At 52.2% G+C, this 22,790-nt stretch overlaps 9 protein-coding genes across 9 annotated transcripts; 2 read left to right on the forward strand and 7 right to left on the reverse strand.

Moving 5' to 3' along the window:
* Nucleotides 1-326: 326 nt before the first annotated feature.
* On the reverse strand, nucleotides 327-1,521 carry J4E87_008404 (uncharacterized protein; the record flags this gene model as incomplete). The annotated part of the gene is made up of 4 exons (XM_049379993.1): nucleotides 327-682; nucleotides 736-1,102; nucleotides 1,260-1,350; nucleotides 1,514-1,521. 4 exons carry the CDS (start codon nucleotides 1,519-1,521, stop codon nucleotides 327-329), a joined length of 822 nt encoding a protein of 273 aa, XP_049230262.1.
* A 715-nt stretch (nucleotides 1,522-2,236) lies between these two features.
* Nucleotides 2,237-3,296, reverse strand: J4E87_008405 (uncharacterized protein; the record flags this gene model as incomplete). Its single annotated transcript, XM_049379994.1, has 2 exons — nucleotides 2,237-3,190; nucleotides 3,243-3,296. The coding sequence occupies 2 exons, from the start codon at nucleotides 3,294-3,296 to the stop codon at nucleotides 2,237-2,239; spliced, it is 1,008 nt and encodes a 335-aa protein (XP_049230263.1).
* Nucleotides 3,297-4,147: 851 nt separating this feature from the next.
* On the reverse strand, nucleotides 4,148-5,937 carry J4E87_008406 (uncharacterized protein; the record flags this gene model as incomplete). The annotated part of the gene is made up of 3 exons (XM_049379995.1): nucleotides 4,148-5,516; nucleotides 5,566-5,687; nucleotides 5,761-5,937. 3 exons carry the CDS (start codon nucleotides 5,935-5,937, stop codon nucleotides 4,148-4,150), a joined length of 1,668 nt encoding a protein of 555 aa, XP_049230264.1.
* Nucleotides 5,938-6,787: 850 nt separating this feature from the next.
* Nucleotides 6,788-7,875, reverse strand: J4E87_008407 (uncharacterized protein; the record flags this gene model as incomplete). The annotated part of the gene is made up of 2 exons (XM_049379996.1): nucleotides 6,788-7,701; nucleotides 7,755-7,875. 2 exons carry the CDS (start codon nucleotides 7,873-7,875, stop codon nucleotides 6,788-6,790), a joined length of 1,035 nt encoding a protein of 344 aa, XP_049230265.1.
* A 213-nt stretch (nucleotides 7,876-8,088) lies between these two features.
* J4E87_008408 (uncharacterized protein) lies at nucleotides 8,089-8,938 on the reverse strand (the record flags this gene model as incomplete). The annotated part of the gene is made up of 2 exons (XM_049379997.1): nucleotides 8,089-8,905; nucleotides 8,928-8,938. 2 exons carry the CDS (start codon nucleotides 8,936-8,938, stop codon nucleotides 8,089-8,091), a joined length of 828 nt encoding a protein of 275 aa, XP_049230266.1.
* Nucleotides 8,939-9,373: 435 nt separating this feature from the next.
* J4E87_008409 (uncharacterized protein) lies at nucleotides 9,374-10,342 on the reverse strand (the record flags this gene model as incomplete). The annotated part of the gene is made up of 2 exons (XM_049379998.1): nucleotides 9,374-10,235; nucleotides 10,284-10,342. The coding sequence occupies 2 exons, from the start codon at nucleotides 10,340-10,342 to the stop codon at nucleotides 9,374-9,376; spliced, it is 921 nt and encodes a 306-aa protein (XP_049230267.1).
* A 548-nt stretch (nucleotides 10,343-10,890) lies between these two features.
* Nucleotides 10,891-13,846, reverse strand: J4E87_008410 (uncharacterized protein; the record flags this gene model as incomplete). Its single annotated transcript, XM_049379999.1, has 4 exons — nucleotides 10,891-11,043; nucleotides 11,096-12,029; nucleotides 12,593-13,762; nucleotides 13,812-13,846. The coding sequence occupies 4 exons, from the start codon at nucleotides 13,844-13,846 to the stop codon at nucleotides 10,891-10,893; spliced, it is 2,292 nt and encodes a 763-aa protein (XP_049230268.1).
* Nucleotides 13,847-16,885: 3,039 nt separating this feature from the next.
* On the forward strand, nucleotides 16,886-17,926 carry J4E87_008411 (uncharacterized protein; the record flags this gene model as incomplete). Its single annotated transcript, XM_049380000.1, has 2 exons — nucleotides 16,886-16,938; nucleotides 16,987-17,926. 2 exons carry the CDS (start codon nucleotides 16,886-16,888, stop codon nucleotides 17,924-17,926), a joined length of 993 nt encoding a protein of 330 aa, XP_049230269.1.
* Nucleotides 17,927-19,820: 1,894 nt separating this feature from the next.
* J4E87_008412 (uncharacterized protein) lies at nucleotides 19,821-21,787 on the forward strand (the record flags this gene model as incomplete). Its single annotated transcript, XM_049380001.1, has 2 exons — nucleotides 19,821-19,899; nucleotides 19,962-21,787. 2 exons carry the CDS (start codon nucleotides 19,821-19,823, stop codon nucleotides 21,785-21,787), a joined length of 1,905 nt encoding a protein of 634 aa, XP_049230270.1.
* Nucleotides 21,788-22,790: the final 1,003 nt, after the last annotated feature.

Consider the following 22,790-nt stretch of genomic DNA (forward strand, 5'->3'; position numbering starts at 1 on the left):
CACCCACCTAACTACTAATCCGCCGGTATCATGCTTGTATATGGCTGAGCGGACGGGAAGCCTAATTCTCATGATCCTATGGTCGTATGTATCAGTTTGATCAACCTGCAGCTTCATATAGCTGTCTGAGGTAATGTGGGGGCTCAAGTAGCTGAATCGAGCCCGCCATAAGTAGAAGAACGTCATGCCAGCAACCACTGCACGTCATACGCGAGGTTATCAGAGCCACTGATCAACGTCGTCTCTCATTTCGTCGTCACTAATACACTTAGCCCTACATCCCCATATATACACCACTCGACTCATCCAATACATGACCCAGAAGCTCAGTTCTTATCGTCAGGACTGAAGTTAATCGACACACCGTTCACACAGTGTCTCTCATCCTTGGGGTTACCAAACCTCTCGCCCTTGAAGATATGTCCCAAGTGACCCCCACAGTTATTGCAGACAATCTCCGTCCTCATCATGCCAAGACCGGGGTCAGGCTTCTGTCCGACAGCGCCAGGTACGGCATCCCAAAACGCGGGCCACCCGCAGCCAGAGTCGAACTTGTGGTTTGCCTTGTAGAGGGGCGCTTCGCAACCGGTGCACTTGTAGACGCCGGCATCGGGGTAGTGCTTGTCGAATTTGCTGGAGCCGGGCATTTCGGTGCCTTTCTTGCGGAGGATGCGGAATTGTTCTGTAATCATGTTAGTGACTATGCGCTGATAGTTGGGACGGGTATTGTCGTACCTGGCGATAGCTGTGCCTGCCACTCGCCCTCGGGCTTCTGGACTGGGTAGTTTGTGTTGTCCGCCATACTGCTAGAAGATCCGAAAAGAGCACCCAAGAAGGGGATATTTGGCATCGAACGGTATATGACAGCGCGCTGTGGCGTGTTGTAGATAGTGCGACCGAGCGTACTAGCAGGACTCGATCGGATAAAAGCGCTTGTTGTGTTGGTGACCGTGTGGAAGGCGCGGAGGAATGTGGGGAAGGAAGGGAAGCGCATATGGATTCGTTTTACGGGAAGGTGGTGGTCGTTGTTCTGGTAGAGTAATTGTTCTTCGGTGGATTGGAGATGATGCGGAGGGGTGGCGGAGAGCTTCCGCCACCGAAGCTTTGACAAATCGAGTACATGGCGTCATCAATGTCGCGCACCATCAACACCATCTTCCTTCCAATATCGTGACTATCGCGACTTCATGCCTACCTGGGTAGAGTCTCCTATCGTGGCTGATGTCAGATTTAGTACCTCGTGAAGCCTGAGATCATACTGGGTCGACTTGTTGCCGCGACTCGGGGTTCTCGGCGCGCCCATCACGGCCTATCATCGCATATGTTTCTTTCGCATTCGGGTGTTCGGCACTGGCAGGTGGCAGGATGCATCGATGATACGATGCTGACTGCAGATGTGGGCCAAGGCTGACTACAACTCGCTAACATGTATTGTGAACGTTGTGCTGCACGCCTGAGCATCGTCAGATTGCTGTATCCTGCGAACAGTCCACGTACCTCAAACCTTACACACGCTGGCATTGTGCGTGTTGGCCCCCCACGACATGGATTCTAAGGAAAGCGAGCAGGCGAAGGAGATCGTGGCATCGACCCCAACATCGTCGAGCACAAATCCGAGCTCAGACCCAGACCCAACAATATCCTACGATCCCAAGCCTTCACGTAAGCCACCGCCGCAATATGGCAAAACCGCAACTGGAGCACCCGTCAATCCGCAGACTGCTTCTGCGCTCGCACAATCGCGTCACAAAGGCAGTGGCGTCCCGGCATCAACCCTCGCCGCCCTCATGGCAGAGCCCGAGCCTGAGCCGGAGAACAAAGAGAAGAGATCGCTGCGCGAGCGGTGGAAAGAATGGAAGGAGAGGAAGTCGTATGACAAGAAGGACGAAGAATCGGTATGGCAGGTGCGCGGAAGTTCCACGCAATGGAATGTTTTTGGTTCACCTGTGAGCGAGGGAAAAATAGAGAAGGGCAGGAGTTGGAGATAGGCGTATCGAGTAGGAGAAATCTTGGTAAGTTATCTTAAATGAGCGAGGGAAGGCAGATGCTAATGAGAGGATGTAGGTGGGGTAGAAGCCGAATGATTAGAGCAGGAACCATGATGGCCGATGGTACATCATCGTTCCTTCCACAACATCATCGAATTTAGCTACACAACTTCCTGTCTACGAAATCATCATCCCGCTTTCCTTTTCTCAAATTACAACGTCACAACCCCACATCCCACCAAGTCGCTTTACTTGAACTGCCCCTCAACATCCCCCATCGCCCCCATCGCCATCTCAACCGCCCTCCTCGTCGCCCCATCTAAGTCTTCCTTCTCCATCCCCAACACCCCATTATCCAAACCCCCCTTACTCTCATAATCAGCCCCATCACTCCTCCAAACCCCCGCATAAAGCGCCTTCGCAAACCCCAACATCTTCCCCTCTCCCAACTCCCTCATCCCATCCCCAAACCTTTTCTCCACATCCTCGTATCTGATCGTCCAATCCGCATCTCGCGTCCCGAGCACGCGGTGTAAACTATCCAGGATATCGCGTTGGGAAACCAGGAAAGAGGATATGTAAACGCCCTTGTTCTTCCACTTCTCTAGTGCTACACCGTTGGTCGAACCATCTGATGAGACGGGAAGAGACAATAACCCCGCAACCGCCCTCCCACAAGCCTCCCACGTACTCACATTAACCTTCTTCATCCCGTCTCCATACATCGTCACGCTCCTATCGCGGATCCGGAAGCCAAACCACGGTTCCCCCATTGCGAGACTGAATTCGTACCAGAAGCCGCATACAAGCGCTGTATAATCGACTCCTGGTGTGCTCTTCACATCGTCAATGTAACGCTCGAAGTTGGCGGGTAAGTCAGCCTTGCTACTGAGTGCGCGGTCACCGATGCCGTAGCCGAAGTAATTAGGCATGATCCAGCGGATCTTTGCGGCGGCGGCGCAGGACACGATGCGAGGGTGGAGAGTCGGTGGAGCACGTGCGGAGAGGGTTATGATGAGGAAATCGTGGTCGGTGAGGGCGGAGGTGAGGGCTGTGTCGTCGTCGTAGTCGACCTTGACGACGGTGAGGTTGGGGTTTGTGGGGAGAGTGCCGGTGCTGGTATGTCGGGTTAGAGCTGTGACTTGGTGTTTGCCCGTATCAAGGAGGTAGGTGAGGATGTGGGAGCCGACTTGTCCAGTGGCCTGGTGGCGGTGTTAGTGGGATGGTTGGAGGATGGGATGTGGAGGGGCGTACGCCGATGAGGGCGACTTTGCGGATGTGCGTTAGTTGCTGGGTTGCGGAAGACATTGCAGATCGAACTTGATGCTTTCAAAGTTATGTTGATGCGAGGGAGCGATATCTCTTTGACTGAGTTGGCAGAAGGAGTCGATAGGCGCTTTGTGGTCTGCAATTGCTTTCTCCCACTCATATTTATACCTGGTCCCATCCACGTCAACAGCCTGGCTACACATAAAGCCACGAACACTTTTGGAACGACGCTAACCTCACGTCGTATACAATAATGCCATCAAGCCACAAAAGTCTCACGTCCCTCCCGATCTTGTCAGCCAGTACAAGCTAAGTCCGCTTAACGCCGAGACTGTGCAAAGAGCCACGCTGAAGCAGCATCAGAACCAAGCTTAGTTGATCCGGAGCTTTGTTCAGAAAATCTGGGTTGGGAAATGAAGCGCCAATATCTTCATAGACTATCAATTTGAGACTGGCGATACGAAGGGTGCGAATCTTCGCGCATCGCCGAATATGAGCTTATACACCTGGAAGGCTACGCAAGCCTACGGAGAGCAATAGTATAACCGAACCAATGGGAAATATTGCGTAGGAGAACATAAGCTACGAGTAAGTATAAAGCTTGATTGTCAACACAGCACGTAGTGATTGCGATGATGTAAGACGCAACAATTTCCATCGGCCATTCGGCGGCAACCACCCACCGACCTTACACACATCCTCCCGACCGCTCTACAGACCTCATAAAAGTCCATACCTATTAACCCGCGACCAATCTGATAGATAGCGACTACATTCCCCGTCTCACGACAACGCTGATTATACGGTATAACTTCCTCCCGCAACCTCCACCACGCACCGATCAACATACACTGCCGATGGAACCCCAATTATGTCATCCCCACCCCTCTCTAGTAACTACCAACCACATTATCAATCTCAATACTAGGCTGAATATACGGCACAACCTTCGTCCTAACCATAGTCCTCTGCTCAAACGCATACGCAAAGCCAATCAGACTCTCTTCACTCCACAGCGCACCCGCAAAAGAGATTCCAAACGGAATGTTCGGTGCAGTGGCATTCAAATCACCGCGTGAGTTCGTGACAACCGTTGTGTTGGGCGGCAGCGCACCGAGCGGAACAGTAACAATAGGGCCGCCAATGATAGCGGAAATACCAGATGCAGAGCGCGAAGGAACAACCACGGCGTCAAGGTTATATGTAGATAGTGCGCCGAGGAGACCGCCTTCGCCACCGAGGTACAGGTCTTCTTGGTAGGCTTCCCAGAATTGTATGTCGGTGTTGGAGAAGTTTTGGGATTGCGCGATGGAGCTGTCGAAGTCGGCTGTGTCTCTGTCGGGGTAGTCCTCCTGGGGGAAGTTTTGGGTGAAGTTACGGACATCTTCTAGGCTGTGGACGTCATTGGGGTTGTATGTGAGTTGCTCGAGGTAGTGTGCTAGGTTGGGGACGAAGTCGCCGTCGAGAACGATGCCTTCGGCGTTGGATTCGAGATACTGTTCCCAGGCGGTGTAGTTGGTGTTGTCGACAACGACTGCGCCGGCGGAGCGGAGGACGTCGAGAGCAGCTGTGAAGGCAGCGTAGATGGGCGCGGATTGGGGACTGGGAGTGCCGATAGCGTTGCGCGGTACTCCGATTCGCTTTCCTTCCAACGCATCCAGAGTGCATGCAGCAACGTAGTCGGGCTTGGTAGCATTAGTTGCGTTGCTCGCCCAGGGAATCGCAGACGTGTAGTTATCGTAACTGTCCGGTCCAGCGATGGCTTGGAGAATGTAGGCTGCATCTTTGACTGTGCGGGCCATTGGCCCAACGGTGTCTTGGTGCTCAGAGATCGGGATGACAAGAGCTCTGCTCGTAAGTCCGACAGTAGGCTTGATGCCGACAACATTGTTAAGCTGGCTGGGAGAGATGATGGATCCATCAGTCTCTGAGCCGAGTGTTCCAAAGGCGAGACCAAGACTAGCCGCGACACCACTACCGCTACTACTGCCACTCGGATCTTGCCCAGGGTAGTACGCGCCATACGTTTGACCACCTCGAGCAGTCCATCCATTCGAAGAGTTAGAGGATCGATAGTTAGCCCATTGCGAAAGATTGGCCTTGCCGAGGATGATAGCACCAGCTTCCCTAAGTTTCGCAGCGACCGTCGCATCACGTGGGACTTTGGCACCCATCAGTGACCAAGATCCAGCAGTGTTGTTCATTTCGTCAGCGGTAGCGATATTGTCCTTGATGAGAATCGGGAGTCCATGGAGAGGGCTGCATTCAGTCAGCGAAGGATCATACAGATTCTTGCAGCACAACTTACCCACGAAGCTTTCCACATGCTCGCTCCTCGTCCAACTCTTTCGCGATCGTCCAGGCATCTGGATTGATCTCCAATACTGCATGCAGAGTCTTGTTGACTTCGATGATGCGTCCCACATAAGCCTACATTATGTCAGCGATGCTGTCCAAGGTAGATCCATGCCTACACAAGTTGGCAAGAAAACAGGGAACCTACCTGGACTAAATCCAAACTTGTAAAGTCTCCAGCCTCAAGTCCAGCAGTCAAGTCATCTGCGGTAGCGTCCAGCAACAGAGGCAATTGAGGTGTTGTGACGTTGTACTGTGCGTATACGGTCGTCGTCAGCGGCGCAAAAGCCACAAAGACCTTTGTTAGAAACCACGCTGAAACCATGATGACGGTTGCGAATGCTACCGTTTGGTAGGAGAGTGACGAGTGGATGCGGTATCGAGCAAGAGCTGCTCCATTACTGTGTACGATATCATGTGTCTTATAGTCATGCTTCCCGTGGTGACCCGAGAAGGACTGCCGCCGTGCACCCATGTCTGACCGGGATTATGCTGCGCGCGCGTCTTCCCCGCGGTGCAAATGCAAACTCGATCCTGGAAGTGTATTGATCTGCATGATAAGGAATACAGATATGCAGTGTCACCCTCCAATTTGTGCCCGTTGTTGCGAGGTAATGGCGGGCATGCAGGTACTGTTGATCTGATTGACTCGCCACACCCTGGTACCTGATCAGCGCAATACACCGGTGTCACCCGAACAAAATACTCGAGCAGCCTGTAAGCCCGCATTCCTCACTCAGCCGTTTCGCAATATCATAAACATCTCGAGCGCTCATTGTGTAGGCTGAGAAACTGTCGATGCGATTGCGGCAGGTAGCAACGCAGATCATAGACGAGAAAGGAAGGTGCTAAGGGAAAGAATCGTGAGATCGAGCTTGACAAGTGCCCGCGGATGTCTAACGGGCTGCTGGCGACGGATAGTTATCGATACGGCTAATGCATATTTTCCATGATGTAAACATGGAGTTCTGTTTGGAGTTTTGGGGTAACCATTGCTATCGACCTGCCGTAATCGGCGCCTCTGGCTGCGTCTTACCTCCAGAACCTTGGTCAGCCGTCGGGCGCATGCATAGATTCTTGATCGGGGTAGGTATTTCCCCGTTCCTAATATCGGAGTATATCGTAGTCAAATGTCATGCGCCTTTGTCAATGGCGCGCTTAGTAGCATTTGGCGTTCAGTCGAAGTAGCCAGGGAAGAGCCACTGGAGCTTCTTCTCGGCCTCTGATCCGCGTCCCTCCTTCTTTGTCATGGCGCCTGCGAATCTCATCTGTCCGTCGAGGTGCTTAGCGAGCACCTGTTCCGTGTGCTCCTCCTTGCTGAGCTCGTTCAGCACTGCGCCAACGAACCGCCTGGCGTTCTCGGCGTTTGCCTTCATATGTGCCATGACCATCTCCACGTTGACGTCCTCAGAGCCGTCACCCCTCCAGCAATCGTAGTCTGTTGCCATGCAGATCATCTGGTATCCGATCTCAGCCTCGCGCGCGAGCTTCGCTTCAGGCAGAGCAGACATGTTGATGACGCTGCCGCCCCACGACCGATATAGGTTCGACTCTGCGCGTGTGCTGAATTGCGGTCCCTCCATGCAGATGATGACTCCCTTCTCGTGAAGTGAGATGCCGTCTCCTTCCAGCGCGTGTCCGCACTGCCTGACGATCTTGGACAGTTGCTTGTCGAAGGGGTCGCCAAAGCCGACGTGTCCGACCATGCCGCCTTCGAAGAAAGTGAATGGCCGGATGCCCTTTGTACGGTCGATGATCTGGTCGGGGATGACAAAGTCGCGCGGTCGCACTTCTTCTTGGAGAGAACCAACGGCGGAGAAGGCGATGATGGTGCGCACACCGATGTGTCGCAGCGCGGCTATGTTAGCCTGGTTCTTGACCTCATGAGGTGCGAGTTCGTGGTGTAGGCCGTGTCGGGAGATGAACGCGACAGGGATCGGCTTGCCGGTCGAGGGCGACGGGTGTTGTAGGATGGAGACGGGTGATGATGGTTTGCCCCATGGTGTGTCGACGTCGAGTGTAGCGGCGAGGGTGAAGCCTGGTAGGGAAGAGATACCAGTGCCGCCTATGACGGCAATGTGAACGGGCGCTGTATACAGGGTAAGCATTTGGCCCAACGAGCACGGGACGGAAGGTGCGCACCATCGTAAGTGCTAGGAACGCCAGCCATCTTGCGATATGGAATCGAGACGCGTCTAAACGAAGTGCGAGGCTGGAATTGAGGTTTGGAGAGGTTTGGAAAGTGTTTGACGCGTAGAAACATGCGCCGAGGGGTGTCGCGATAACATTTTCTGCCATGGCGGGGTGCTCCTTCCCCCGGGCCCTGATGGCGTATGCTTCGGCCAATCGGAGCTGACAGGAGTTACACGCTAGCGGCCTTCTTTGGGCAGCTTTCCCTCACATGATGCCCATCACTCTCACGTCCTCGGCATTTGATTGCAGGTTCAGACTGATGTTCTCTATTCGTAGCAAGGCTTCACCCATGAATACCCATCCACTCATCCCTCATCGCCTCCGCCAAATCCCAAACCTGCCCCTCATCCACCACAAACTTAACCTTATACATCTTCATCTTCTCCACCTGCGCGTCATCAAATAGCATCGCCATCGCCCCCTTACAATGCTCATCTCTCTCCTCCTTAGTCTTCGCCTCAGTCACGAAACGAATCACAATCTTAGCGCCAGGCTTCAGTTCGAAGATGCCATCGAGAGCCTCACGCATTCGCTCCGGTGACTTGGGTATGCCAAACATGTAAGCGCGGAAAGAGCCGCGGTCATGCGAGACAGCATTCAGGCCGATCTCGACGCTAGACACGAGTGCCTTTGGGGGAATGCCTAGTTTCATCTCGTCGGTGGTGAGGAAACGCTTCATTACTCCTGGATCGTCGCCGAAGAGAAAGGTGCTTGTTCGGTGGTAGTTCTCTACAAGCTCGCGGTAGAAGGGCTGGCCAACGTAATCGGTGTTCCAGTAGTGCGCTGGGAAGTGTTGTGCTTTCCATCTGTTGAAGTCGTACGAGTAGAGCCTCGTTATCGGATCCAGGGTCGTCCGGAAGTGTTCGCGCTCGATGAGCTCGCGGTCTCGTGTGCTGAGGTGGAAGTAGATCATATCGCGGATCTCACGTGGTAATTTGGTCATGATGTTGTTGGTAAGCTGCTCGCATTCCGTCCGAGCGACTTGTTCGACTGCGTCTCTTGTTGTTGGTGTGGTGTTGGCGAGATCTTTCTTTAGGCTTGCAAGCTCTTCTTGCAGCTTCGCGACACGCGCTTTGCGTATATTCTCTTCGGAGAGTGCTCTATCATTGGTGTTAGTCTGACAAGACATCCATGAGCTCGCTGGCGTACCTCAAAGCACGCTTCCGAAGGTGCACGCATGTACAAGCACCCACACCACCAATCTCATCTGTCCTTGGAATCGCGTACATCACGATGCACATACTTTGTCCTTTGATCAAGATTGAGGAAGATCGCGAACAGAACGTGTCCCAATTTCAAGACGTCGTACTATGGTCTATCAGGGTGCTGCTGATCGCTTATTCAGGTACTCACGCCCTGCGTATGTGGTCTGGACCCTGCATGACTTGCGATCGACAGCATACTCCGCTTACGCCAGCCATCAGCTCCTCGAAAACTCTATCCATATATTCGAGGGCAAAACACACCCGTTGGAACAGGAAGGAAAGAAGCAAGGAGCAGACACCCTCATCGCCTAGCATTGCCAGCAGCTTTTGTCAGCTTCTACATAAGGAACTGTTAAAATTGGCTCATTTGCCAATCTTCTTCGACAAACCGCTCTTTATCTCCTCCATCGTGACATCTCCATGATCAATAGTCACCCCCCACCCAAGATTATCAAAACACAACGTGGCCTTCGTACCAGCAGCAGCTAGCCTACGCAGCGTCGGCAGGATGACTGGAATGACGGTGTCGCATTCCCAGTATTCGGCAACGTGCGCATTCGACAACCGGTCACGATTTACGAGGAGGTGTAAATCGACCTTAGTGCCAGCCTTGAAACCGAATAGTGCTTCGAGGTCTGCGAGCAGCGCTTGCCGGGGTTTGAGCGGATGTCTCCCGTACGGAATGGTCAGCGGTGCCGTTACCCCGTCGAAGTCGTATTTGTCGCATTGTATGAACAAGGAAACGTTGAGGATGTAGTTGGCTGGTATGACACCAAAGTTTCCTCTATCCAAGCTCCGGAAGGCGCCTAGCCTTGCAAATTGGTCTCGTAGGTCGAACGTGGATGTGCGATAGTACTTTTCGAGCAGCTCTACGGAGAATTCTGGAATGACGTATGCGGTTTTGAAGAGATGACTGTGGGGTTCAACGAAGTAATACAGTGTTTCGCTTCCTTTGGCGCAGGGCCTGCTATCGCAATCGCGATGGTCGCAATGCTCTAAGGCGACTGGGGAGTCGGGGAGGAGGTACGCGTAGATGTAATCGCGTATTTCGCGTGGACAGACTTCGAAGATCTTGTCGCAGAGGTTGCGGCAGGCGACCTGAGCGTATTGATTCAGCTCGTTGATGGTCCTCTCCTTCCGTGCTTGCAGCTCGGCTTTACGAGCCTCGTGTCGCGCATCCTCCTCTTTCCACCGTCGTAGGAGCTTGGCTTCTGTGTGGAGTAGCCTGTTGTACGTCAGTAGCTATATGTCGCCCTGTTCGTGCGGGACTTACTCGTAGCACTTGTCGCGGAGCTGCTTTTCCTGTTCTTCTGGCCGTAATGGGGCTGTCATTTTGGTACGAGTAAGGTGGAATGTAATCTTGTTTACGTTTTGCAAGATGGAGCTGTGGTTGAACCTGGGTGTGGAACCGTGTAGTGAGACCAGGCGATCAATGCTGAGGGTGCACCCCAATTTGTAGGCGAGGAAAGGAGTGAGAAAGCAGCTTGTGTTTCTGCCTAGCGAGCGACAATGCTTTCACGCGCGAACATTGCGTTATCAAGCTTCTCCTAAGATGGATTCGGAGAGAAACTCGTATTTGATAGAAGAAACCACTAACAGGGCTATGGAATGGCTGATGTGTGAGCTTTTATAAAGAAAGAAAATCCTGAAAAAACCGCATCAATCGCTTTTTCGTCCGCCCCAGTAGCTAGTACCGTCCCAAACAAGACTGCACGTAAAAGTTTCCATTCGCTTTTCCATGCAACGTATCCATATGAAAGTTAAAAATTTGAGGCCATGAGAGGACATTTCCGGAGTCAGTGGAACTGCTGCCCCTCAACCTGTCACGTCGCCACAAGATCACCCCTCAATGTTCAGCTTGACATCGAGAGTTCCGAGAACTATGCCTCGTCGGCATTGTCAGATGTGACCTCTTCCCCAGCGAAAGCAGTGGCGTCCCATATTGACGCTGTACCAGTTTCCGACTCTTCGTCAGAAACAACGGTAAACCCTAGCTCATCTTGCGACAGGCGGTCCTGTTCAACTTTGACATACTGCAGATGTTAGCTTTTAAAAAGCAGGGTTTCAGCGACCCTGCAAACGTACCTCCTGGACGTCCTGGCTGATGGCTTCCGAAGATTTAGGGTTCCACTTGGACGTGAATGATCTCTTTGACCACTCTTCCTTAGCAGAGAGAAGTATGCGGATTCGACAACCAGCATCCTTGAGTCGCTGGAGAACTGGGAAGATGACTGGAACGACAGTATGCGCCATCCACTTCTGCTGCTCAAGCAAGGTAGCCTTCTCACAAAGCTTGGATACGAGATTGATGGTGATCGCAGTACCGTGTCTGAAACCAAAGAGCGACTCTAGCTCGATGAGAAGACGGTCTGGCACCTCTCTATGACGCGCATTTCCCCAGCCGGTCTCAGAGTCTGCAGATCTTGCATGTATGTCGGTGGAAATGCTGTTGCCTTCGCGGTCCATGGGCTCAAACCTGTAGTCGCGGCAATTGATCGTGATCTCCACATCTGAGATGAAATCTACCGGTTTGAAGCCCAGACCCAGGTGGTCCACGGAGCGGAATGGAACAACATTGGAGATGATGGGTTCAAAGACAAAGTGAGAAGAGCGATAGTAGTTCTCGCCGATCTCTCGTACCATCTGTGCCCCCATGTACTCGCGCTTCCACCAATGAGCTGCTTTGACGTACTCCGGAACGCAACTCGAAAGCGACCTCGAAGAATGAGAGTGCCAATCGCAAGTGTGGCACCAGGGCACATCGCAAGTGATGGAGACGTCCTTGTCACCAGTGATGTAGCTGTAGATAATGTCCCGAATCTCGCGGGGAAAAGCGTTCTGGACTTTGGTGCAGAGCTCCAAGCAGTCAGCCTGCGCAAATGCTGAGAGCGCATCGGCCGCCTTGATACCGTCGGTATGAGCTTCTTCTCTCAGGAGGTGTTCGCGATCTCGCAATGTCTGCCGCTGGAGGTCCAGCGCTTTCTGCTTCATTTCGGTCTTACTCGCACCTTTCAGCGCCCTATGAACGATGTCAGCTATCGCTCACAATCAGTGATTTGAACTCACGCATGGCATTTTGCGCGCAGGCGCTCGGTCTCGCTTGGGGGTGTCGCAGTAGGTGCCATCTCAATGGGGTGACGCGAGGGATGGAAGCTGTAGGTTGAGAGTAGAAGGAGTTCTGGTGGAAGAACTCGGTATAAGTACTGGATTGGGCCACTGCACTAGTGGTCGGGTAAGTGCGAGCAAGATGAGACCGCTAGCAAGCGCATCCGTCAGCAAGTGATAGAAGGTAAAACATGAAGTCGTGAGGCCCTTAATCGCAAGTAAAGGTAGCCCGTAATCGTCCCATCACGCTAACCCAGGAAAAAACTGAACAGCCTAAAGCCTAAAGCCTACGTTGACGTTAGGTCACCTACTTCGTAAGGTTTTAGCTTAACGTAGCCTGCAGACCTGTTTAGTTTTTCTCTTGTATGAGGTGCCTTGGCGATTAGAGAAACCTGCCACCCATGAATAGCGGAGCCCACACATCATCGGGCACCCAAGGCCCGCCATATAATCGTATCCTCCTGACACCCACCCAACTCTTTCTCGATTTCAAGAAGCTCATCTCTATCAAGAGGCATGTATTCGTCGCGCTCGTCATCAGTACCGTCTTCTTCCTCATCCTCATTCTCTTCTTCGTCTTCGTCGTCTGCTTCGTGCAGTGTATCGTCGTAGTACTGTTCAAGCTCCTTCCGAAGCTGCGTTTCCAAAGTCAGCTTGCATAGTGATGCCACGGTAAGATCATCACTTACTTGTCTGAACCTATCCGACCACTCATCGAGTGACATACCTGTATTCCCAGGTATCATCAGGTTGACGTGATGCCCTGGTATGATATCTTCGAATGCATATCCTTGCCATCCTCGCGATAATCGACAGTCATTCGTGACCATGTGCACAACGAATTCGATCGTCCAACCAGGAAGGTCCGGAAGCAGTTGCCTGACATTGTGTAGTAAGATCAGAAGCCGGTCGTCATTGTAGCGCACAACCCCCTGTATGTCGTGTAAGTAAATTCGTAACCGTGTCGGCTGGATCCGTAGTGTAAGATCCGCCAGAGCACTGGTCAGAAGTCGCTCGGTTTCCGGCTCGAACTCGTCGTTGCAGTCGATTGTAATCTCCAGCTGGCGGACTATCTCAAGAGCTTTGCAACTAGTACCGGCAGCAACTCCGTTGAGGAAGGCTTTGATGAGGTGCAAGTCTGTGCCGAAGTCGAATGTACTTCTTGTGTACCAGTACTCCGCCAACTCTTGCCGTGTGGCCTCGCCAAAATGGTCATATCCGCCGCTGGCCAACGGACCGATACTGTTGCTGACAAGCTTGAATGCGTCCGAGACACCGAGATCCTTCGATGCTACCACAGGCACGGTATGTTTGCCGTTGTGCCAGGCTGGGGGGCCCACAACTTGCTCATAGATCATGTCGCGAATTTCGCGTGGCAGTTTCAGCTGCATAGCTTCGCATACCGGACGACATTTGCTTTGCTCCACTGCCATCAGCTCCTGCAGAAGTGGCTCTCCCTCGGGATCTTCGAGACGTTGCCTCAGATTACTTTCAAGCTCATCCTCGAGCAACATACATTCATCCTCGAGTAACATCTTCTCGGCCTGAATCTCGTTGATTCTGTCACGTATACGCTGGTCATCTGCCAACAGGACTTGTGTGCGGTTCTGCTTCGCTCGAAGGTAATGGCTCAGGCGTTGCTCCAGACTACAAATGCGTCAACACATTTCCAACACTTGGAAGGGCTTCCACTTACGTCTCGCCATCAGATGCCTTCTTGGTGTTCGGCATGTCTGCGTCTTGCGCGAGAGGGTGTGGCTTTCGGAGTGGTGGTGGAGGAGGAAGCTGTGGAGGTGCTGCTCAGTCGACACGGTCTGTCTTGTTGCACGGAGCGAAGAGTCGCGTTGGGATCCGCCAGCTGAACCCCACGTCACGCGAAGTCACATGGCAATCGACGATAGCAACCTTGGAAAGCCGAGCGACGTCTTGGGGTGTCAACCAGGTGGCCTGGAACAGCTGCGGGGAACGACGCGCCGAGAAGCGCGTGATCACGCGTGAGGTTTGCCCAGACCTGGTTAGCTTCCACGCTACCTAGCTGGGGACCTCGGGAGCCTCCGCATCACATCGGTCTCCAAGCTGTCATGAAGTGAAACCACAGTCGCCAGCCTAAACGACACACGAGTTTGATGGATTCGATGTGGATCAAAACAAACGAAAGCAGAACAATAGGTACCCATGCAGCCTGTCGTGAATATACCTGCGCCTTCGGCGCAGGTGGTACATAACCCCGCTCTGCGCCCCTGACCTTCCGCCTCCCGGCTCTCTCATCGCGACCGGTACTTTTGGTAATCTCGACGCTCTATCCTACTTTCGCCTCGAACAGCGCGCCTGCAATTCATCTTGGCTGCTTCGCCACTGCTGTAAGGATCTCACAACACGAAATGGAAATGTCCGGACGCTCCGCCACAAAGGCCATGGACACCAATCACGAGTTTGCATGTCGGGGACTCTGCGACAACGTAATTGCGACACTACCAAGGGAACTTAGAGACATGATCTACGAGTATGTCTTGTCTTCAGTAGTACGCGACGTTGCTGCATTGCCGACAAGCGAGCCAACTTCCACCAAATCGGGCCCTCGCTACTGGCAAGCCGAGAATGTTGGCGACGCGACCTCGAAAGAGATACTCGAAGTCTGGTATCGCTTGGTTCGTTTTCACTTTGGACAGGATCTGGGTTATCTCGAACGCTTCCTTTCGTCTCAACCCGCACCGTTGGACACAACCCGCCAGCTGCTTGTCACAAAGATCAGCATCGCCTTCGACCTCAGAGACGTGGGGACTCACATGCAGCCATCGGGAGGAGGTGTGGTGAGGGACTCCGCATCCCGCACACGCATGCTAGAACGACTGGAGCACCTGTTCTTGTTGAAGGAAGGCGCTTCCATTCATGTCTATGTCATTGTACCCCATAACTACACCATACTCGCAAGGACACCAGATCGATATGCATATCAGGAAAGAAAGGTATTGCGTGAGTTTACCGCCACTGTAGCTGACTTACTGTCACGGTTGGCGGCTGCTGGATACGGCCTTTCCACCGGCATCATGCTATCATCAACATGGCCGAACAACGGCTCACTCTATGACTCGGTTTCAGAAAATTCGACCAATGATACGCGAAGTTGCTTTTCCACTGGGTATGGCTCGAATCTGGTATGGCTGTAAGTGTCCGGTTGAACATGGCGGTAGGCTCTCGGCTGACAATGAATAGGAGACGCACACCACCTACTACTTCACGATGCCAATGTCACGATCCAACTGGGATGGCATTTGCACCCCGCGCATGCGTGTTACAGTGCCAAGACGCTATCTAGATACCCGCGCTGCTGCCTAGCCCCGCACAATGTCAAGTCGTTCTTGCGTACCATCCCTCCGCATTCTAAACAGATCATTATCACAAGAATCAAAGAAACGTCATGCGTAAAGAAACAACTGCCAAAGAAGTGTTGAAGCTGTATCAACAGGCTGTTGCGTGAGTTCAGGCAACCCTCGTCCATCCGGGCTCACATTAACGCAAAAGACCAGCGCCCGTCAGCGTATCCATGCGCAATATGCCTCTGGGAAACATAAGGCCGCCACGCGAGCCTTACAAAATTTGAAAGTCTTCGATACCTATGGAAGAGCGTCATGCAAGTACATGTGCCAAAGTATCCTCGTTTCTCTGCCCCCAGAGTTGTGTGACATGATCATTGAACGCGTCATAGGCCACAGTCGCACGGGCGTGGCAGCGGGTGGAACTTGCGAGCCCATTTATGCTTATGACCAGTATCATCCACCCGCACATTACTGGAAGGTCGAGTATGTCGGCAAGGCCATGCTAGCGAGAATGATGGCCGTCTGGTACCGCGCAAATACCTTCAATGTACGGTGGCACCTCGTGGATTTGAGGCGCTTTCTTGACGAGAACGCCCCATCTATACACACCTCGCGTTATAAGCTCATTACGAAGAATTGTATCGTCGTATCTCCAGATTTTCTAGCGTTCGACCCGAAGAAAGACCGTCCTGGTAATATAGTCTTTCGGATGTATTCTCCGCGAAGCTGGGAAGAACAAATTCGAGATCTCGAGCTACTGTTCCAGTTGCGAGCCGGTGCATTGATACACATACTTCTTGACTATATGGATACCTCGGCGATACCTGATGATGGTCAAAATGCTCTCCTCTTGGAGGGTACTGCCCCCATGATTGAGTGTCTGTGCCGGTTGAGAAAGGCTGGCTACATTGTCGGCGCCAGCATTGCTGGTTTTGGAGATTATCGCGGCTTGGTAGACGAATTTCAGTATCGTCTAGAAGAGATGGATGCGTTCCAAGGTTGGAGCAGGAAACAAACTGCATGCCTGTGAACGTCGCAGGCATGGCTTGGCGGTGAGTGCCCAACCCTTTACTAGCCTTTGGCTCCCAGCTGACATGCATTGGAGGTCATCGACGGTGAAGACTTATAGATCGTAATGCGCGCCGTTGATGTTATGCTTGGCTACACCGTATCTCTTGTCACGCGTCATCCACGTGGTGGCCGGGCTGTGACTGCCCCGGCGTCCGTTTGCGCTATCTAGTGCGCAATCAACAACAACCACCAAACTTTGTCGCACTTCCTTACAACATCAGCTATCACGTCTATCACTTTAAACCACCGCCGATAACCTCGTCCCGTAACTTGCTGAAACTGTCGCGACTTTGTGTGCATCACCGGGAACTTCCACTGTCCCTTCCCTCTCATCAGATCGATGAGCAAGGCTTCCACCAGCATACCCTAACAGAACACCGTTATGGCCACTACCGGCGTCATGAGCTCCGGGAATTGGCGTATTGAGGCAAAAAGGTAGGCCTGCGTCTGCTCACCAGGTGCATAAGGCTGACATTTTGACAGGACGCTCGACACGATCGCTAGTCTTAGCGAGGCTTTCAATGACAAAGCGGCCGAACTTGACAAGATGAAAAGAGCGAACCCCAAAGCGAGGCTCATTCGAGAGAAGCAAGCGCTGAGGAAGGCAGGAGGGAATCTACGCCTGGCACGGACGAGCTTCACCGATCAAGTGGAGGCTCAGGCTAAGGCCCAGTGCCGCCCTTTTTGCGAAGCTTTCGATGAACGACTACCGCAGGAACTACGCGACATTATTGCTGGGCATCTTTTGACCGAAAGCTCCGTCACTTTCCTCTCCAGTAAAGATGGCAAGATCTCTTTTGTCAACGGCCTTTCGACTCTACGACACGCTTTCGAAGAAGAATACACTGGTATCGGACTGCACATGGACATCATAAATGAGCTGATAAAGCAAGACGCCCGTTTCGACTTTCGCGCTCGACACGAGCTACTGGGCAAGGTTTTCGAGCACTACGCGGCCGACGAGCGCGGTGGCCTCGATCTTACTTCCAAGATAGGAAGATTAAGTCTGGTGGTGACAGAGCATCACTTGAAAAACCGTGAGGTTGTTCTCACTCGCCTCGAAGAACTGTGCAGACTCAGCAAAGGCGCCAAGATTTTCTTTATCGTCGAGACCGGTCACGGTACAAAGGCTCAAACCCTCCGGAAAGTGCGACGCGTTCTGCGTGTTCTCTTCAGGCTGCTCAGACGCCTTCACAAGCTCGGTATTCACATTTATGTCGTCGTCAACCCGGCTTATTCCGCTTCACAGGTCAGAAACGATAGCGGTGACACCTTCTCGGTCATGCATGAAGGCCCCTGGAGGTACGTCATGACGCCAGGTAATGCTACATTCACGGTTGAAGGCTTTGAGAGACGTCTTAGATATCTCTTTGGAACATACGGAGAGCACTGGGATTCACGTTTTCCGCCTCGCGATGGGTGAGTTGAGAGGCTTCAGGCCATCATGACGGGGTGTGTACGATAGTTACAAAGCTAAATATAGTCAGTACAGTAGTTCTTGTATCGCAATCATATGGTTCTAAATCACAGAGCAAGTTGGTGTCTATTATATTGAATCCCGTAATCCTAGCAACACAACATGTCCCACTCACCACGTCGTACCACTGACGCTCGTAGGACGACCCAGTATAGTAGTCGTCTCGCATCCCAATCTTAACCCACTTCCACTCCTTCTAGATCATCGTCGTCGTAACAGGGCCCATCTCTTTCCCGAGTCCACCAACTGCAGTAGTCACCGGAGCATGTCGTGTCTGCATCGTCGTCATCATTGCTGTCCCAGTCTCTTTCATTCGTTCGCTAATAACGGTAGTCACAGTGACCTGTATCGTTCTTGTAGAACGCACCATACTAGGACCAGCATTCGGGTGAAAGCTTCCCTTCTGGAGGAAGATTATGAGGAAGGCTGCCCCTGTTATTGCACCAGCTAAGATGATGAGGAAGCAGGATAAGGCCATAGCGATGCGAAATGTATCGCTAAGCCACAGACGTTTCCATGGAGGCGGCGGTGGAAGGCGGTATGGCAGGTGCTCGGGGAAAGACGTTGGGGCTTTGGCTTGGGTTGCGGATATCGTTGGATTGAGAACGGGTGACGCGCGGTCTTCATCAGAGTCACTATCGTTAGCCTCCTCCCAAGAGTCTCTTGTTGACGCGTAAAGTGGAGGTGGAGTTGACGGATGGAAGAAGCCACCAGTACTTGGAATGTTGATTTTATCGTCGTGACTTTGCATGCTGGACATGATACGAGTGAATAGAAACCTGGATTTGTGAGTCTAGACAAGTAATGTGGCTCTATGGTACGATAGTTATGATTAGGGAAGTACAGATGCTGGTCTCACGAAGGGTACGTTGAGCCAACGATACGTTGTATAGTGCACACGTCCAAAAGTTGTAGCTACACAGTGCCTAACTACATCACAAAGAAGGTAAGATGCCAGGTAATAGGCTAAGCCAGGCAGGTAAACACAGGTGTATGTTTCTCTGTACCCTGCAAAAACTACCTCTACATCTATTAATAATAATATAGAGCGTGCATAGCTAAAAAGAAGTCTCTTACACTCTTTATAGTAGTAGTAATAAGCTATAATAAAGTTTAAGAGGGCTATAAAGAAGAAGTAAAGGTATAAGCTATTACCTTATAAAAATTACACTCTATACAGGGCTGCTACGCAGGAGTTAGAAACTGCATATTGTAAGTTTAGATATCAATAGCCGTGCTGGAAACACTGCAGCATGTGTACTGACATCACCGAGATAGAGACCGCTACAAATGAGAAGTAGCGTGGTGCAACTCAGTCTCTTCTACGTGGTACTCCCTGATGCTATCGACGCATTGTATACCTCGACGCTACCTCTTATCCCTACCTTTAGCGGTACGACCCGGTAAAATAGCAGTCTCGAGCCTCCCAAATAACCCAATACGCATCATTTTACATCACTGTCGTCGTAGCTTGCATTGTTAATTTATCCAGTCCACCATTTATACCAGTTACAGTAGCATGCACCGTTCTCGTAGCCGGAGGTGGTATGGACGGTGATTGGAACAAAGCGTCGGACACTCTCATACCTTGCTAGCGATTGACATGTACATCCGCTCTTTGTAAGTGGATTGTGCCTCTGTTTGCTATGGCGTCATTATGTGCTCGTTCTGCTAGCTGTTTGCTCACCAGCAAGTCTTCTTCACCTTCGATCGCCAAGGCTCCTCACGCACAGACTGTTGCCAGATGATCCGCTATCAACGTCAGGCTCTAAGCAAGTAACACCTCAAACGTGATCAAGAGACTTGTGGACGGGTTGCATATAAGGATAGCAATTACACAATGGCGAGCGACAAAGACAAGCGAGTTGATGTGACGCCGCCTGCGAATGGCGACACCGCCAACGACATTGACGAGAATTGTGAATATTGCACTGCTAACTGTGAACATATCGTGAAGCAATGCTGACGCTCTGCACTCTAGACACATCGATTGCGTTCACCATCGTGAAAGATGACTGCGTCAGCGAGCTTGCGCCTGCCAGAAACACTACGCAAAATCGCGACAACGAAGACGAGACGAAGACACCGCCAGCGCTATCGAACGTACCTTTGAACCCTGAGAGATTACACATTCTCCTGACATACTCGACACTGCTGGCGCTGACGCGACATCCCTCGCAGCCAGTAGTTGACCTGGACATTCCAGCTCAAGTTCGACAGCTCGACGCCTTTCTGGCTGGAGATGTCACCGAAGAAGGCGTCGCGACACACTGGTCCGCCAAAAGTAATAGTTCCGAGCGACTTCGGCAACACCAGAATTTGTGCGACCAGCTCGTCCCGAATTTGACTGCGGCGATCAAGAAGCAGTCGCAGGCGAACCTGAACGCTGAGCCCAAGAACCGCGTGCATGGCGACGTGAACCCAGAACACCAATCACTATCGCAGCTCTTTTTGAGTAAGGAATTGGTGAGCTTGTATGGTGCGTTGGTGGAGAAGGCCAGGAAGAAGGGTCTCGACCCCGATGTCGACCCTTGGACGCACCCGACGAAGTTCGATAAGATGAAAGCCTTCTTCGATTCGATATACGTGCTCCAATACGACTTCGATAACTGGCAGCACAAGCGACCTAAACCCGTCTTCAACCAGACGGCTCGTCTAGATGCGGAGGAGTTCATACGCGTGATGAACAAGCGCGATTGCATTCGGGTGCACCATCGTGTCACCACTCCACTGGGAAAGGTCTTGGCGCAGCTGGACGTCATTCCAGAGATCGCCATCAAGTACACTGAGCAGGAGCTGACCCGTATGTGGCGCGACAAAACTCGTCCCAAGTATCTCGTTCCCGACCCCGCTGCCGTCACCATTCCGAACAAGCGGAAAGACACATCTTGGGTGACATCAGATGATGGAGAGACCTGGATGCGCGGCGAGACGAGCTGGGCACCTACCTTCAAGTTCATGGTCTTCGACACAGCCACAAATGCTTACATCCACGAACACCTCGTCGATCTCGACCTTCTTGACCAAATCGATCTTAACGATGATACTTCGGTTTTGAGGTACCGCAAGAAGCTCTCTCAGTGGCGCAATCGTGACACTGGTGAGACGACCAAGATGCGCGATCCCTGGACCGATAATGAGCGTGCCGTTGTTTACGAGTGGGTGAACAGTTGGGTCAAGAAGAACGGCGTGGATAAGCTCCTACCTCGGGTCATGGAGAGTGGGAGGGAGGATCTCCAGGCTACCCTTGTGGCAAAGACAGGGTTTCTGCGTTCAGTTGACTCGGTCAGTGGTTGGGCGAGACAGCAGATTACCAATAAACCCAACGAGCCCCTGGGCATGCTATACATTGAGGGCCAGAAGCTGGCTGCGCGGATTGAATCTGGTGAAAGCATCCCGGTCGACGAGCGCTATCCTGATCAGGCTATCGACGTTGCCGGCTTCTTGGCAAAGGCGACGCGACAGATACCGTCCGAACACAACAAATCCGGCAAGAAGCGCAAGCACGATTCCGACGACGAGACTTCCATCGAATCTGGCTCGAACGAAGATGACGATGACGACGATTCGCTGCCCTCTTCCCCGCGCAAGTCTGACAAACGTCCTCGGCTCAGTGCCAAAGGCAGGGTACAACTTGGACGAGACGCGCATCTCACCAAGGCCGAGATGGATGGTCGTAATGAAGCACATGCTGCTAAGGAAGTCGATGAGACCGATGGCGACGACGAGGACATCACCCGCGAAGTTGACATGATCTTTGAGTTTGGCGATGATGATGAGGAAGAAGTAGTTGGAGAGGATGAGTAGAACTTGTTCTTTTGTTAGAGGCGGAATGGGATGAGAAGGAGTCAGCAAGATTTCGGCCCAGGTAGAGATGGAAGGTCTCGCCGTTTTCATCAGCACTTTGCGTGGATCGAAGGTAGTGCATCGGATGCTATAGCGTAGAGGCGAACTAAGGTCAACAGGCGGAAGAGAATCGGACTTCTTGTACACCTAGGTAGTCCATCTATTCCATCTATTCATTACGCGCTGTCGCAAGCTACCGTGACATCTGAGCGAAGACATGGAAAAATGCAGGTTGATGCAGGGCCCCACGACGCGTGACCATTATTCTGTGGTGTTGAAGTTTGCGACAGCTTTCGCGCCAGGATGGCGGGAGGGACTTCGGGAGTTGCTGAGTCATCTAGCGCAACCAGTCCAGCCTGTTATCGACCGGAGCGGCTTTCTCGCTACTCCTTTTCACCCGCATGCCCATCATCTACACACATCATGCGTCGACCATAATCAGCTAATACAGGTAGCACGAAGCAGCGACTGTTCGGTGTTAAATCATCAACCAGCTCAATGGATTGGACTGATAGCCCTCGCTATCTACTTCCGTAGTCGCGCCGATATCTGCCGCAAGCCGCTCAAGATCTCGGGACCGCCCGCCCAGCAGATTCTTCCAGTACGAGACCACCACGCAATTCAAGTCGTCAATAGTACACGATGTTATCTCTTGTCCGGACGGTCTCCTTCTCGTTGCGTCTGTTGGACTGATGCAATACGGCTCCAGATGCACCGCAGACTCTTCTCTCCGAAAAGTCCACCACTCTGAACAGCGTTTTGCATCATCTACTGCCCTTTACCCTTGATAGTGCTCTATTGCCCACACTGATCCTTATCTCTCCCCATATTTTCGAGCCTTTCGCAATATACAGACTCTTGGAACCTGCCTGTTCTGTTGTCGCGAACAATGGCATTGATTTTACAAGGCCCGATTTTGCGGAGTGCATTCCGATGTGGGATCTATCCACAAAATACGACGCCG

Source organism: Alternaria ethzedia (assembly GCF_023757985.1).
Source record: "Alternaria ethzedia strain BMP 0044 chromosome Unknown scaffold_26, whole genome shotgun sequence".
Taxonomy (NCBI): domain Eukaryota; kingdom Fungi; phylum Ascomycota; class Dothideomycetes; order Pleosporales; family Pleosporaceae; genus Alternaria; species Alternaria ethzedia.